Source organism: Heloderma suspectum, chromosome 15, assembly GCF_057233095.1.
Source record: "Heloderma suspectum isolate Gila_16-S chromosome 15, 16-S_ref, whole genome shotgun sequence".
Classification (NCBI taxonomy): Eukaryota; Metazoa; Chordata; class Lepidosauria; order Squamata; family Helodermatidae; genus Heloderma; species Heloderma suspectum.
Window position 1 is genome coordinate 9,961,829 of NC_139472.1, and position 16,820 is coordinate 9,978,648.

Genomic DNA, 16,820 nt, shown 5'->3' on the forward strand with positions numbered 1-16,820 from the left:
ATTCAGCCAGCAGATGCTTTCCCCCATCCCTGTATCTCCATACCAGGAAAATCTTCACCTGTTGAATAGCTGTGAGTTGCGTAGATGCTAAAGGAATGGGAGCTGTGCTGGGGAAAAAAGTTGGCAACTTCTGGGTTGCAACACTGTCCACGGTTACGTGGAAATGAAAATCCCACTTAATTAGTTGGACTTACCTCCAAGAAAACAGTAATGGGGCACAGGGGTCAAATTATAGGTCTTGCCATAGGGTTGTCATTTCTTTAAACTGGCCAGGTTCCTGTATCATTAACCTAACACCTAGAAATTTAGCAGGTAGAGTGATGAGAAGAGCTTCACCTCCATGCCAGGGAGTTCCTCCAGCTACATGCCTATGTGCGACACTGCCGTTGCCAACTTTTTTCCTGGATTCTGCTCCGCCGCCTTGAACAGTGGCTTGGAAATCTCCAGGAATGAGCAGGTGCAACTTTTCCCCAGCATGGGGGTTTGCATCCACTTTTTAACTTCTGCCAAAGGGGCAGCACAGCTAAAGAGCCCAGTAGAAAAATTGGCGGCTCTTGCGAGAAGTGCAGGCGATGGCACAGCTCTCCAAAAGCTGGTGACCCTAGCCGGCCCGCCCCAGCAGTTTCTGCTGGTCTGTCCGCCACTGTCCACAATTCCGCCCTCCCTGGGTGAGCTGAACTTTTTAGAGTCAGCAGCAGCAAGAGGAGAAGGAGGATTGTTGCTTTTGTAGCCGCTCCTGTCAGAAAGGATTTACGACTTGGAAAAAAGAAAAGGAAAAGAGAGAGAGAGAGAGAGAGAGAGAAACCAACTTGGAGATTTCGCAACTGCGCAGGGAGAGAGAGAGAGAAAAAATTACCAAGCGCTGGAAGGGTGGGGGTGTCTCAATCAACTCAAGGCCAGAGGGGTGGCATAAAAAGCACAAATCCTGCCTCGCGCTGCGAGAGACTTTAATATGACTGAGCCTAGACGTCCGCTCTGTCTTCCCCACTTCAAGGTTTTGGGTTTAAGGTAGCTGCTCAAGTTGCTATGTGTTCCAGAACTCTGCTGCTTCTTTTCTGCCTTCATGTTCCACTGGGACAAACTCTCCTTCAAAGAGGTGAGTGGCTTAAAGACCGCGTGCTTCTCCGCTCCCCCCGAAATCCTAGGTTTTATTTGTGCCTATTTCTCTGTGTGCCTTTTTTTTGGTTTTGTTTTGCTAAGGTGTGTTGGGTGTCTTCCAAAGTCAATATTAGCTGGAGCGCTATAAGAATTTGCTTGCAAACACACACACACACAGGAGTAGAGAAAGGCTAGCAAAAGATAAGTAACTGTTCTAAGGTTTGGGGTACTTCCAGGCGGAGGTGTCTTGGCGTTAGGTCTCAGAAGGCATTGCCCAGCTTTTCCATCTTTTCTTTCTGAACAGATTTTCCATGGTAAGCGGGGGGGGGGGGCGCAGAAGAAGCAGCGGGAAAATGCAGCAGCCTCAGTGCTTGGATTGTAAAATTCCATGAATGAAGCAGGACAACACTATAGAAAAGGACCTGTCATCTGTCTTTATGGAAGTGAGATCTACCGTCGTCCTGGGACTATTCTCTGCTGTTGCTCCAGCTGTCTTTGTGACTCTGTGTTCTTCTTTTCTAACTCCCCTCCTCCGTGATGTTGGATATTATTATAGTGCCATGATGGGGAACCTGTGGTCCTCCAGATGTCATCGCTGGACTCCAATTCCCATCAGCTTCAGACAGCCTGGTCAGGGATGGTGGAAGTTGTGGTACAGCGACATCCGAAGGTTCCCCTGCCCTGTTGTAGAGCAAGGCTTTGGGAGACATAGGAATGCAAAATGATGGTGTCCGTTATTTCCACGGTACCGGCAATGTCCGTAGCGTGTAGGCAGGAAAGCCAAACAGCGGGGCCCTGCCCCGAGGAAGTTACAGATCTAAGTTTTTGTAAAGCCGGGAGAGAAGCCAAAGGCAATGCCAAAGGAAGAGGGGGAAATGCACAGGGACATGTGTTTGTTTTGGACTGGGTGAGCATTAAGGGGGTGATGTCAACAGCTTGGGGGAAGAGCGAAGGCAATCGGGGACATGTTGGCTGTGGAATGAAGACGGATGGGGTCAGGCCGTTAATGGGCAGGAATGAAGAGGGACTCCAATTCATCCAATTAACGGTCAGGCCGTTAATGGGCAGTTGCCGGATTCTCTTTTGGGATTTTGCCCTCGCTAAATGGTTCTCTGCAAGGTGAGCCCCACCAGCTGTGGTGTTCGGATGTGATGAGCTGCAATTTGGGTGGTCAACCACCAATGTTGGCTTGGCCAACCGTGATCAACCATGAAAGCATCCCTACTTATAGAACTGGAGAGAGAGATTGCAGAAGGAGCTGGGAATGGCTTGAAATAATTAGGGTTGTCACATAGATGATGGAACACCTCTGTGGCTCCAGAGGGCAGGACCCAGAGCACGGGTTCAAATGATAAGGAAGGGGATTTCAACTAAACATTGGGATGAACTTCCCCAAGGTATGAGCTGTTTGGCCGTGGAAGGTGATGGACTCCCTAGAGATTTTTCAGCAGAGGATGGATGGCCACCTAGTTATCAGGGGTGTTCTAGCACTGGATTTTCTGCATCTGCTGTGGGTTGGACTAGATGACCTTTGAGGTTCCTTCCAACTCTATGACTCTCTTTCTCTACTCATCCTCTTTTCTTCTTCCCTCTTCCCCATTTTCTGTAACTTTTCCTTCTCCCCCACCCCACCCTTTCAGTTAGACAAAAAATAAATCTGGGCAAAGGATGCTCACAATCACATCAGTTCGGGAAGCTATGGGTAAAATCCACCATAAGCCCTACTTAGAGCAGACCCATTGAAATGAATGGGACTGAACTTAGTCATAACTAACTTAAATCACATTCATCACAATGGGTCTTCGCTAAATAGGACTTATGGCGGATTTTACCCTATACCTGGGGCTTGTTGAGCACGTGTATAGGAAAGCTTCGCCTAGATTTGGGCATATTTGCTTGGGATTCAAATCTGAAGGACTCGTTTCCGAGGAACCACAACTAGGAACAAGGTCTAGTTCCTACGGCAAGCAATGGGACTTGTTAATCACTATGAATTCTCCAAGCAGTTAGGGACACAGGATGCGGCCTCATCCTGAGTCCGACCCTTGGTCCACCTAGCCCAGTACTGTTGACACTAGGGATGTTGCGAGCGCAGTTTGGGGTTCGGGAATTCGTCGAGCAACCCCCGCCCGCAACCCCCGAACTGCGCCCGCCGAGGCGCTGTCCTTGTTCGCCCCCCGCTTGTGCCCGCTCATGCTCCAAGGTACTCACCGCAAACCCGTTCGGTGATGGCCTCCATTTTCACGCTTTTGCTTTCTAGGAAAAACGGGAAGTTTTAAAAAATGCGCATATTTAAATATGTGCAGTTTGGAGCTGGGAAAGCTAAATAAGCACAATATTAGAGGGATTATACCTCTAATATTGCTCTCATCTAGCTTTCCCAGCTCCAAACTGTACATATTTGAATATGGGCATTTTTTAAAAACGTCCCGTTTTTCCTAGAAAGCAAAGGTGCGAAAATGGCAGTCCTTACTGAACTGATTCATGGTGAGTGCTCGGGAATTCACCGAACTCGTGGGTGGCTCGAGCACAGGTTCGGGGGTGGGGGAAGTGAGCAGGGTCGCTGCTTCGGCGAGTGCACGGAGAACCGAACTAGGGTGAGTTCTTACATCCCTAGTTAACACTGTCTGGCAGCAGCGGCTCTCTGGGGTTTCAGGGAGGAGTTTTTCCAGCCCTACCTGGAGATGCCGGGGATCGAACCTGTGACCTTCGGTATGCAAAAACAGGAGCTTTATCACTGGGCAACAGCTGGCCTCTCCCTTCACTAGAACCTTGGCTGCAACCGTATGCACACTTGCAGTAAACCCCAGCTCACATGGGGCTTCTGAAGACATGCGTGCAGCATCAGATGGTAGAACATGATTAAACCGTAACTGGATCAGGGCCAGGATCTTGAAAAGAGTTTGAAATGGCAAGATAGCAATAAACCCAGTTTTTTGTTTAAAGCATGCTTGGTTCTACCCTGCTCTCCAGCCAAAAAGGCTGCCGGAGCGGCTTCCATCAGATCAGATAAAAAGAAAGCAGTCTCCTGCCTGCAGCCTTGCAGTCTGAAAGACATGACACAAAAGGAAAAGGGGAAGAGGAAGAGGAAGGAAGGGGGGGATCAATCTAGGCAAGAGTTCTACAAGTTACCTAGTACTTCTTAAATATGATGACCAGCTGGACTAAGAACATCAGAATATCAGAAGAGCCCTGCTGGATCAGACCAAGGGTCCATCCAATCCAGCATTCTGTTCTCACGGCAGCCGACCGCTGTCAACCAGGATCCCACAAACAGGGCATGAGCGCAACAGCACCCTCCTGCCCATGTTCCCCAGCAACTGGTGTGCAGAGGCTCACTGCCTCTGGTCCTGGAGGTAGCACATAGCCATCAGGACCAGTAGCCACTGATAGTTTTTTCCTCCAGGAATTTGTCTCACCCAATTTGGTGGCCATCACTACATCTTGGGGTAGCGAATTCCATAGTTTAACTCTGCACTGTGTGAAGACGTCCTTCCTCTTATCTGTCCTGAATCTCCCACCAATCGGCTTCATGGGATGACCCCGGGTTCTAGTATTTTGAGAGAGGGAGAAAAATGTCTCCCTATCCACATTCTTCACACCGTGCATAATTTGTAGACCGCCATCATGTCTCCCCTTCCCCTCCTTTTGTCCAAGCTAAACAATCCCAGCTGTTGTACCCTTCCCTCGTACGGGAGATGCTCCAGACCCTTGATCGTTTTAGTTGCTCCTTTCTGCACTTTTTCCAGCTCTACTTTTCCAAATAGATTCACAGCGCAATCCCATGTATATCTGCTCAGAAGTAAATGCCACTGAGTTCAACGGGTGCAACGCTATGCATGTTCAGAGAGAAATAAGCCATACAACTCCCAGCATGCTCCAGCCAGCATGCTGGGAGATGTAGGGCATATTTCTGTCTAAACATGCATAGCATTGCACCCTTAGGGAAAAATCCAACTTAAGTCCTACTTAGAATAGACCCATTGAAATGAATGGGACTTAACGTTAATATGACTCACTTAAGACCCATTCATTTCAATGGGTCTACTCTAGGTAGGACTTATGCTGAAGTTCACCCTTAGGTTCGAAACCCCTCCATTTTTGCTTACATTGTCTATATATCGCCATGCTGTTTGTCATGTTGGCAGAACGATATGCCAAAACAAGATCTGGGGAGTGGAATCTTTTCCTGTAATGTATTAGAAGAATGCAGCATTTCTCGAATCAGGCCGCTGTTTCCCCTTGATAACTGAGAAGGTTAGATTCCATTTGTGCTGAAATGAATATGCGCAAATATGTCAACTTTGCCCAGGTTACCTTTTTTTGCCACCCAGGTTTTCAGATTCCAAATTTACATGCAGAATGCAGAGCACAGCAGACCTGTTCTCTCTTGCTCCAGAGGGCAGGATTAGGATGAAGGGTGAGAAACTGCAAGGAAGCAGTTTTTAGCTAAACATTAAGAGAAACTACTGGATATTAACGGTTGTTGGACAGCAGAACAATCTACCTGGGGGAGGGGGTGGTGGTGGAAAGCAACTACTCCTTTGCCAGAGGTATTTCAACAGAGGCTAGATGACCATCTGTCAGGGATGCTACAGTTTGGGTGTAGTGGGGGGGACAGACGACCTCCAGCCCGTGGGACTAATCTGGCCCACCAAGATTGCCCATCCAACCCATGGCTCCCTTTGTGGAACCTGGCCACTCCCCTTCCCTCCCCAACACCCGCCCACTCCCTAAGCCACACCCCTGGCCTGGAGGCTATCAGAGGTGTTGGGGGGAGGCAGGAAGAAGGATTCCCATGTTATCACCAATTTGTGATCGGAGATAACAAGGAAAATCCCCTGTGCACCACTCCCCCTCCCATCGGAGGACAAGTGGCACACTCAGAGTAACAAAGTGATTGGGGAAACAGCCTCTCCACCTGCCCTGTGTCCTGTGCCCTATGGGGGAAGGCACAGAGCAGGTAAAGCAGCTTCAATGCATGTGGGCCTTCTCTGATGGGAGAAGCATAAGATCCAAATATGCTAATACAATTGCATGTCAGCTATTAATTTTCCATTGTCAAAGACTGTTAATGTATTTACTTACATACTTTCCTACTGAATTTTTATAGGCATCTCATAACCCGGGTTCTCTGGGCTGTTCATAAAACAGATGCAACAATTTTCTTGTATGTATGTATGTATATATATATATATATATATATATACACACACACACACACACACACACACATATATATATGTGGCCATGGTGGCTTAGTGGTTAAGACGCTGAACTGCAGACTGGAAGGTCGGCAGGTCAGCAGTTCGAGACCCGAGTGCCGCGTGACGGAGTGAGCTCCCGTCTTCAGTCCCAGCTTCTGCCAACCTAGCAGTTCAAAAGCAAGAAATTGCAAGTAGATAAATAGGTACCGCCTTGGCGGGAAAGGTGACAGCGTTCCGTGCACCTCGGTGTTCAGTCATGCCGGCCACATGACCACGGAAGCATCTTTGGACAGCGCTGGCTCTTCGGCTTAGAAACGGGGATGAGCACCGCAGCCTAGAGTCAGCCACGACTGGTCGGGGACACCTTTACCTTTATATATATTTATAGAGCGAGAGAGAGGGAGAGAGAGAGAGAGAGAGAGAGTTTAAAAACTATTAAAAACTAAAGACAGAATGAAAACACAATTTTATTTTATTTTTAAGAAAAAATGAATTCATGTATTATTTATGATTGCATGACAAAATCCAGATGTTAGACTGGGTGAATACTTGGCAAATGGTGAAATAAGCGGGGAGATGTCTGGAGGATAAAAATACTCATCTATTGCTTTTGAGTGATGATCTAGTTGTCATCCTTCCAACAACCCTGTTGTTGGAAGGATCCACACTTGGAGTAAGCACACATAGTCAGTTCATGGCTGAGGCGAGATTCGAACCAGCAACTTCACCACACTTGAGCAATATTCAATATTCAGAGATTTTTTAAATGGCTGATTCAGTTGTTTCCAGGCTCAGTCCAAGGAGCTGGTTCTTACTGGGCCTGAGCAAAGATCTCCGCCCTCAATCTGCTACCTCAGTTTGGAAGGAGGTGGTGAATTTGCGGGAAGGGGGGTGTCTTGGTGCTTTGGGGGGAGGGTGGAATTCTGTGGCAGGGCTTTCCATTTGGAGCAGCACCAGCACTTTTTAAAAAAACTTTTTGATTTTAACAAAGATTCCATGAATATCCCAACCTTCGTCCCCCCAAAACTCAGGGGGGCAGATGTGGTCCCCTTCTGAAATTTTATCCTCATGACTACCCTGTCAGAGAGTTTAGGCTGAGAAACACTGATGGACTAAAGAGCAACCCATGAGCTTTGACAACGCCAATGCAGGGCTGCAGAACCTCAGGAACTGGGCCAAATCCAGACCTCTGGGTGTTACTACCTGGCCTTTCGGGGTTCCCTATATGGCCACACCCCTTCTTCTTTCTCCCATCCGCCAATCGTTTGGCTTTTGCCCATCCCCCCCCCTTTAAGAAAATTGAAATGCCTTTCCTAGGGCTTAGTCACCGACAGTTAGAGCTAAAATATGCTAGTATTTGTGGTGTTTGGCCATGCCCCCTTTGCCTTTGGCCCCGTCCACCAGTGAGATGTGGCTCCAAGAACTCCTCCAAGATTAAGTTCAGCCTGCAGGCTGAAAGAGGTTCAACACCTCTGCTCTAACCACTACACCGCATTGAAGGTGCTACAGGCATCAGAATTCTGAATGACCACCATCGTTTCCCCAGAATTCCCCCAGATGCAGCATCATGCTGTAGCATTCTGGGAGAAAAATGGAGGTACCAGATCTCCAAACCTCCACCATCTTTTCCCCAGAATCCCCTGGATGTAGCATCATCCTGAAGCATTCTGGGAGAAAAATGGTGCTCACCACTGGCATTTGCCATTCTCCCCCCCCCCCCCGAATGCCCTGGAACAATGGCACAGGAATTGCTCTGCAGCACAGCACGTCAATGCAGCTGAGACTGCAGCCTTCATTTGGTGTTAGCGGAGTTTTACTCCACCTTTGAGAAGCTGCAGAGCAGTTAACTGCTGACACAGAGCAAGAAAAAACCAAGGGAGGCTGAGAAATGCAGCTAGTTGGAAGCTAGCTTCTAACACCCAAGCAGGTTAGAGGCGATGTCACAGCTCTGCTGCCCTGTCAAGATTTTTTCCAGTGCCCACACAGATTGTGCTTTCAGTTGCCCTCTGCCCCTCTTTCGTAAGGCATGGTGGAAACAGGCAACATTTTGCTGACACAGCTGGGAGGCTCTGTTTTGTAACAGAAGCTTGTAGTTATTGTGCAGTGGAATTAGGTTCCCCCCTCCTCGTTTCTCCCCTAAAACTGAGATGCTGTGAAGAAAGCATGAGCTAAACAAGGACTGTGTTAGTAGCTGCTTGGGATGGAGGAGAAATTTGTTGGGACAAACTTTTTCGATGAACTTATCAAATTTGTACCTCCCAAAACTATATGCAAATTGGAACACAATCAACTTGGCAAGACAATTCACAACTCCCCAGATTCACATATTAGGGGAAAGTGCACACAAAAATGTGTATATTAGGGCAAAGTCCACACAAAGCTGCTTTATATTAGGGTGAATTGGCTGACAAAAAGTGTGTGCTAGAGGAAAAATGCTTATATAAATATGTGTATTACAAGCAATGTGCATGGAAATGCATGCGCATTTTCGTGCAGAGACTCCCCCCCCCCCAAATTCACAAACTGATGTGGAAATGAGACAAAACAAATGCGCAGGAGATAAGAGTGCAGGGAAATCCCCACTGTTATCTCCAATCTGTGACAGGAGATAAGAGTGCAGGGAAATCCCCACTGTTACCTCCAATCTGTGACAGGAGATAAGAGTGCAGGGAAATCCTCACTGTTATCTCCAATCTGTGACGGGAGGTAAGAGTGCAGGGAAATCCCCACTGTTATCTCCAATCTGTGACGGGAGATAAGAGTGCAGGGAAATCCCCAATGTTATCTCCAATCTGTGATTGGTGATAACAGTGAGGATTCCTTTTCCCACCACTTCCCCAACCCCCGGTAGTGGCAGGGCTTATAGAGGGGTGGGGTTTGCAGTGCCAAAAGGATGGGCCCCATGGAAATGGAACAACTCTCAACAGGCCAGATGAGGTTCTGCACCCCTGACCTCCTCCATGAATTCGTCAAATTGGTAACGCTCCGCAGCTTGCTTTCTGAAGGTTGCTCGGTCTGTCTTGCTAGTCTAAATCACCCAACAGCGTCTAATTAGGCTGGAATCTGCAATACAATCCAACAGTTGTCTGCCTCAATACAAAATAATAAAAAAAATGCAGCAGCTTCTGTTTCAGGGGCTTTTTGGAAAACTTGAGTGTATGCTCTGGCAAGCCCGAACGGTGGGGCTCAGATTGTAAAGTGCAGCTCCAGAAAATGTGAGCCAGCTGGCTCAGGGCACGCTAAACAGCTTGCCCTTCTTTACGTGACGAGGAATGTGGTGGCTTAATTGGCAAACAGAATCCTGGACCCTGAAAGCTGGAATGGGCTGGAGAATCCAAGACTCTAATGAGAAACAGCTCTCCATTTCCCCAAAGCCCACCCCCCACCCCAATTAGGCCAATACAGACAACGTCTAGTTGGAGAGCTTGGATTTCCACCCTACAAAAAGAAAGGAAAAGACAATCCTCCTCTGAGATCTGCCTTGCTGGATCTGCCAAACAGTTCATCTCCTCCAGCTAGTAAAACTGATACCATTAATTAACTAAAAATGCCTTTAGCCCAGTAACAGCTCTCAGGATAACATCCTGTTTTTAACAGCAGCCAGTTGGACGTCTCTGGGAAGTTTACAAGCAGCAATGAATGACAGAGGAAAAATAGTCCTTAACAACTTGTACCATCAGCCAGGGCAGTGGTGGTGAATCTGCTCCGGGTTTCAATCAGGGCCAGTTAGAACCCTAAAGGAACTATCCAAGGTGCAAAGCCCCTTGGATAGCTCCTTTAGAGTTCTGACTGAAACCCAGGGCAGATTCACCTCTCCTCTGACATTGAAGCCACCAGCCTGCACTGCCGTCAACAAAAGCCAAAGTTAAGTATACCTCCAAATGGTCTTCTTTCATACAAACGAAGACAAATGTTCTGACAATAATGCAATGACAAAACTATCAAAATGAAAAAGTAAAACCTGAAAGTAGAAAAGCCCCAAACTATAGAGTAATAGGCCAAACATGTTTCGACAACAATTTTGATCAGTGGCCGAAAAGAAGATCTGGAAAAACTCTAGCAAATAAATCTTTGATCAGAAGGCTGAATACATCTGTCTATGCAACTTAAAAGTGCAACCCTCCCGAGTGAGCAATTGCTGAATAATATGGTCATCCGAAAAGGTTTGTTTCAAGGCATGTGAGTGGTCAATCTGCTTAACTCACATACGGCCTTGAAAGCTTTCCAGGAAAGCAGAGCAGAATGGTGTTTTATGCATTTTATCACCTACACTGATAGCCACTAAATTCCGGCTTTCATTTTTCATATTGCTATATTGTTATAACATTTGTATTTGTTTGTATTAAAGAATTCTCTTTGGAGGTATACTAACTTTGGCTTTTGTTGAAAGCACACAAGCATGACATGAAGGCAACAGATCTCCCTTTGTCCCCAGGGTCTTCTATTTCATGGTATACTGCCTGAGTATATGGAGGTTTGACTTAATGATCAGGACCACCACCACCCTTTAGCCATCTCTTTGTTGGAGCATTGCTCCATTTTCCCCCTGCGACCAAAGAACTGGGGAAGGAGAAAGGAAAACAAAGCAAAGGCTTAGAGGTGAATGTCCAATTAACAGAGGCAGATCTCTCTGATGTACCAAAACCTTGGATTACTTCCTATCGGAATCTGGAAGGAATCGCTATAAATCAAGAAGAGTGAAGCAGCTAGAAATGCACCACTCTCAGCATGGCACTGGCCTTTTGATAAATTGAGGTCAGCAGGTGGGCAGGACAAAAGAATTGGCTGCCCCCCCGCCGCCGCCACCTCCCACTCTGCCCAGAAAAAAAATCAATAAAAATACGAAGTGACTTGTCTTTTTTTTTAGGGGAAGAGAAGATCAGTGAATGTACAGCAGGGGCGTTCAACTTCTTTCAGCCTGAGGGCCTCACTGCATTTTGGAGACACTCTCTGGGGCCGCATTCCAGTGGTGGGTGGGGCCAAACATCAAAGGGGCAGGGCCGAAGGCAGACGGTTGTGGCCAAAATATCAAAAATGCCAGTGTATATTAGCGTAAAGCTCTTACTGCCAGACTAAACCTGGGGAGAGGCATTTCAGCCTTTTAGGATTGGGGGGACGGGGCTGCAAAAGCCAGGAAACCAGCAAGCAATTGGTGGTCAGGGGAAGCAGACGTGGCTATATGGGGAAACAGGGAGGAATTTGCTCAATTGCAGATTTGCTCCCTGGGCCTGAGATTATGCACCCCGTTGGAGAGGAAGGGGCTTGCGGGACTGAGAATAATGGTGCAACATTTTAATTGCATTTTAATTCATGGATGAGCAGATTGTCGACCAGGTTCTGCCAGGAGACCTCTGGGTGACCTGCAAAAAATTGGCAAAGGTTTCTGACTCCCAATGGCTTCACAACAGCAACAGCAAGATGACTCCCCCACCACTAAACTAGACCGGAGAAGTGAAGGAAGTTTGGGGTGAAAACCAGGAGTGGATTTTTGTGTGGAAGGACTGTGAGCTCTGCTTTGTTCTGGCACACAAAACATATTCCTGGGCTCAGCTGCTGCTCGAAGGCACCCCGTTCTTTCAGTCTAAGTGGGTATCTTTCATCCCCCTCTCCAACTAGAGATAGGGCAAGGTCGTGGTGGAATTATTCAGTTTGCATTTTAATGCAAATGTACCTAACCCTGCACTTTCAAGCCAATACATGAACCTAAACTCAGTTTTCCTTTGAAATTTCCTTTTCCTTTTCCTCAAATTTTGCAATGGAGTTCTCCAACTCATACCAAAATGTGTATGTTTAAGGAAAGCGTGCACAAAAATGCAAAAACAGCATTCAGAAATGTGTTGCATTCCGGAAATTGCTTGCAAAAAAAATGTATATTGGGCAAAATTGCATACAAAAATGTGCAGATTAGAAACGCATATGGCGACACGCATGGCGTTTCACGTGGCTTTCTTTTTAATAGGGATGGACGAAAGTCACTTACCTGTCCTCGAAGCTTTTCACGGTGGGGGGGAGGCGCTTCGCTGCTCCCCCCACGAAGTTCAGGCCGGGGGGGGAGGCTTCCCGCCTCGCCCGGCCGAAATTCAGTCCGGGGGGGAGGCGCCTCGCCTCGCCCGGCCACGAACTAAAAAGTTAAAAAAAAAACAACGCCCCCGTGATAGGCTACGTGACAATTAACGTAGCCTATCACGGCTAGATCTGCAAAGTCAGCCGTGATAGGCTATGTAAATCGTCACGTAGCCTATCATGGGTGACTTAAAAAAAAAAAAGCGCGTACGCAAATGGCGGCCCCCATAGGGAGCCGCCATTCGCGTTCCTTATTTGGTCGCCGTAGTCTACGTAAAGTTTTTCGTAGACTACAGCGACCAAATAAGGAACAGGAATGGCGGCTCCCTATGGGGGCCGCCATTATCCGTACGCGCTTTTTTTTTTTTTAAGTCAGCCGTGATAGGCTACGTGACGATTTACGTAGCCTATCACAGCTGACTTTGCAAATCTAGCCGTGATAGGCTACATTAATTGTCACGTAGCCTATCACGGGGGCGTTTTTTTTTTCTTTTATTGGAATGGCAGCGGCGGCGGCAGCCGGTCGAAAGACCGGCTGCCGCTCCTGCCCCGGACAAAGACCCGCCGAACCGCCGGCTGGACCTGCCGCCGGGAGGGACATTCGCCAAAGGTAAGTCCCGGGGTGGGGTGGGGGGGGCGGAGAATTTCTCCCCGAAACTTGTTCAGGGGGCCGAACACGTTGGCGCTCGGCCCCCTGAAGTTTCGGGGAGAAATTCTCCGCCAACCCTACTTTTTAATGCTCGAAATTTAAGATCAATCAAAGTCGAGATTGGAAAAATGAGAAATGGAAATTGACAGATTCGTCTGTCCCTTAGTTCCAACTGCTGGGTGTGGGATTCCAGTAGAAACACAATGTCAATCCCACAAGCCAGATGTCAGCTCTTCTCTCTCTTAATTGATTCTTCTAACCTTTAATCAATTTTTTTAACTGCTCCTGATTGACTTATTTTTTGCCACGAGACATGTTTGCCTTATCTCAAAACAATAGAAGTGAACATCTTGTTTCAGAAATATTGTATTTACCCATCCGCAAATATGATCAGCAGATTAATTGACTAAGGATGCAATCATATGCCTGTTTAGACAGAAAAAAAGTCCTACAACTCCCAGCATTCCCCATCCAGAACATAAGAAGAGCCATGATGGATCAGACGAATGGTCTGAGAAATTGGATAAATTTGGGAAATTCATTTGGTTTGAATTCAGTGATAAACTTACCCAATTTGCACTTCCCAAACATATACTGACTGGAATGTACTTGTGCACTGAAATGCATTGTTCAGAATTTCACAATGCGATTTGAAACTCAAAGATATGTGCGCAAAACTGTGTGTAATTATTAAGGAAAAGTTCACGCCGAACTGCATCTCTTGCGGGAAAGTATGCCCCAAAGCACATCAAATTAGGCTGAAATGGCTTGCAAACAGGATGAACACAAGGCAGTGTGTACTTGTGATGTGCTTGCTTAACTTGCATGTGTGTGCATACGACGATGCGTATATTAGAAGAAATGCGCGCACGCACAAAAATGTGTTTGAAGGTTTGTGTGCATTGTTTTCCGGCCGAGTTCGCAAAGCGGGGCAAAAACAGGCCCAAGCAAACATGCGCTCAGGAAAATGAGAAACTTGACTGTAGCCAAAATTGACAGGATCACTCATCCCAGAGCAGAGGCAGCTGTGATAACATGACACATTGGTAGAAAACAACACCTCCCGGGCATTTGTGATGGAGTTAGTGGCAGCATACCTGGTTTGTTTTGTGTTCTCTCTGCCTCCCTGGCTCCTCCTGACAAAGCCAGGGGCTGATATGTCTCTCCCCTGTCCTTTCTGACTAAGAAATCCAACCAGGAGAAAGGTTAATTAAATAGATGTGTGGTGCACCTTCCTTTGCTGCAGTGCATTATTATTATTATTATTATTATTATTATTATTATTATTAATTGCATTTATACCCTGCCTTTTTTCCTCTTGCAAGGAGCCCAAGGCGGCTGACATTATCCTCCTCCTCTCCCTTTTATCCTCACAACAACAACCCTGTGAGGTAGGTTGGGCTGAGAGTCTGTGACTGGCCCAAGGTCACCCAGCGAGCTCCCGTGGCTGAGTGGGGACTAGAACCTGGATCTCCCGGCTCCCAGTCCGACACTCTAGCCACTACACCATGCTGACATTGGGAGAGAGTGGTGTCTCTACACTGGAAGACCAAATTTGGGGGAGAAAGTCAGATGAGGTGAACTTTAGCACTGCTCCTAGCCAGAAGATAAGTTGCCAGGGGAAGCAACTGAGAGCCTTTTTATTTCTCTCGGCTGGCCAGGACACAGACCCAGTTGCAAAGGGGTGACCACTGAACACAGTGGGGCTTATTTCTGAGTCAATATGCCTAGGATTGTGCTGCCGAAGGCTTCAAAACCCAGCGCTTTAAATTGAACCTGGAAATGAACAGGCAACTAATACAGCTCTTGTAATATCAGGGTGATGCAAGTTGATCTTTGGACCCCAGAGAACTCTCTGATGGCTGCATTTTGGAACCAAGGGGTTTTACGCAGCGTGCCGATGCTTCCGTGCCAACTCACCACCGATTTGCCGTAGATCTTGCCGGCACCACATCTTCCCCCGATTTTGTGGCTGATTTCATGCAGTGCTGATGATCTGTCTGGGGCAGAGACCCCAAAACAGGATTGCTGTTTTAACGATGGCAGGAAAGCAGAAACCCTGATGCTGCGTCTGTGTGTGTTTCCACGTGCACACGTCTGTGGTGCCCAGCCTCCCAACCGACACTGGATGCGGTCCTCGGGGATGAAAAGGTTGTTCACCCCTGCTCTAAGGAACGATCAGTACAGTGGGAGGAGTAAAACAGCTAACTGCGTCAAATTTTCAGCAAGAGCAAGAGATGTTACAAGAGAGCTCTTGTTTGCATTTGTGAAATATCAGAGGGGATGTTTTCCTTTCCCCCTTGTCCTACTTTCCTGCATAGTTTCAAAATTAGATTAAATTTTGCCATTCCCAAAAGGATTGGCACTTTTCTTTGTGGCGACACCAGACCAAATATCTTTTCACAAGCCTGATCATTCTGTCTCTCTCTCTCTCTCTCTCTCTCTCTCTCTCTCTCTCAGTCTCTCTCTCCCACTGCATGCATTCCTAGAGTGATTCACCTGAGCCAGTCATAATACCAGCGCTGAAATTATCTCCCCCTGCCTGAACATAGGACTCTGGGATATGCATTGCTGACATCCCAATGCAGATAATATCTGTTGACTAGGAGCTCTGGGGGCACTGAGTTCTCTCTGTCTTTCCAAAACACAGCCCATGCGATCTTTGAATCCCAAGGGAAGGATGTGTTTGTTGTCTATTTGTCTGTTTTTACATGAGCAGTATTTCATGATTAAACTGTCAAACCCCGAAGAAGTGGCTTTAGGTGCATGGATGAATCTAGGGCAAGTCCTAAAACTGGGGCTCAGAACAAAGACCTGGAAACTATTTCCCTTATCACAACTAAGGACTCATTCCTACCAAAGAGGTGAACCTGGGTCTGGCCTGAATCACTGTAAACTGCAGGTGGAGGTTCATACGGAATGCTCCTAATCATCATCACTGTCATCCCTGCATATAGAAAACTAGCATGTCAAGGACCTGATCAGGGTCTTCCAGATATAGGCATAACATCTCAAGACAAGGAAACAGTAGGGTGACCATTAATGCACTGCTGTAAAAGTGGATATATAAACCACCAAAAAGAGAGGACAAACGAGAACACAGGTTTCCATAAATTTTACATATGCTGATGTATCTATCTATGTTGATGCAAATTTAGAAATAATTTCTATAATTCCAATAGAAATAGAATACATCTCACCTAGTGGGGAAGACAGCAACCGGATGGCCTGTGTGCCTTCTCGGTCTGCTCTCCAGGTGCTAACTGCGGATGGGCAACTCCAAAGCCCCCTGCTTTCCCTGCCCTTTGTTATCTGTCTTTAAACCAGACTTGGGTGGACAGCACTTAAGATAGAGGATGCCTTCAGAGACAGTAGGGATGGCGGAGAAATCTGCTGCAGATTCAAATAAAGCCAGATTCTCAAGAATCTGACCTGCGAAGTCCGCAGCAGACCAACCCCACTCAGCTCCGGGTCTGTCGGATTTCCCGCAAGGTGGCTCTCCTCCATTCTGAACCACAGGATCAGCTAATGGCGGCTGCCATTATATATCGAAACATGCAAATTTAATGCCAGCCGCTCTTTTTTGGTTATGCACGTCCTTTTTTTTGTCCTAATGCATGTCCTCTTTTCGTGGTGATACGTGTCCTTTTGGGGGTGATTAATGTCCTCTTTTCGTGGTGATACGTGTCCTTTTGGGGGTGATTAATGTCCTCTTTTCGTGGTGATACGTGTCCTTTTGGGGGTGATGCATGTCCTCTTTTCGTGGTGATAGTGTCCTTTTGGGGGTGATGCGTGTCCTCTTT

At 47.1% G+C, this 16,820-nt stretch overlaps 1 protein-coding gene and 1 long non-coding RNA gene across 2 annotated transcripts in view; one reads left to right on the forward strand and one right to left on the reverse strand.

The window, feature by feature from the left end:
- Positions 1–931: 931 nt before the first annotated feature.
- On the reverse strand, positions 932–15,453 carry LOC146335320 (uncharacterized). Its single transcript, XR_014786054.1, has 3 exons — positions 14,938–15,453; positions 6,513–6,675; positions 932–1,795 (listed from the first exon to the last, which is right to left on the reverse strand). It is a non-coding gene; the product is annotated as an uncharacterized LOC146335320 (long non-coding RNA).
- The window catches only part of VWA1 (von Willebrand factor A domain containing 1), a 40,491-nt gene continuing 24,608 nt past the window's right edge, over positions 938–16,820 (forward strand). Inside the window, exon 1 of the mRNA XM_084822164.1 lies at positions 938–1,096. Within this exon, the coding sequence (XP_084678290.1) occupies positions 1,027–1,096 (70 nt within the window). The 5' untranslated portion in view covers positions 938–1,026. The remainder of the gene's footprint in view (positions 1,097–16,820) is intronic.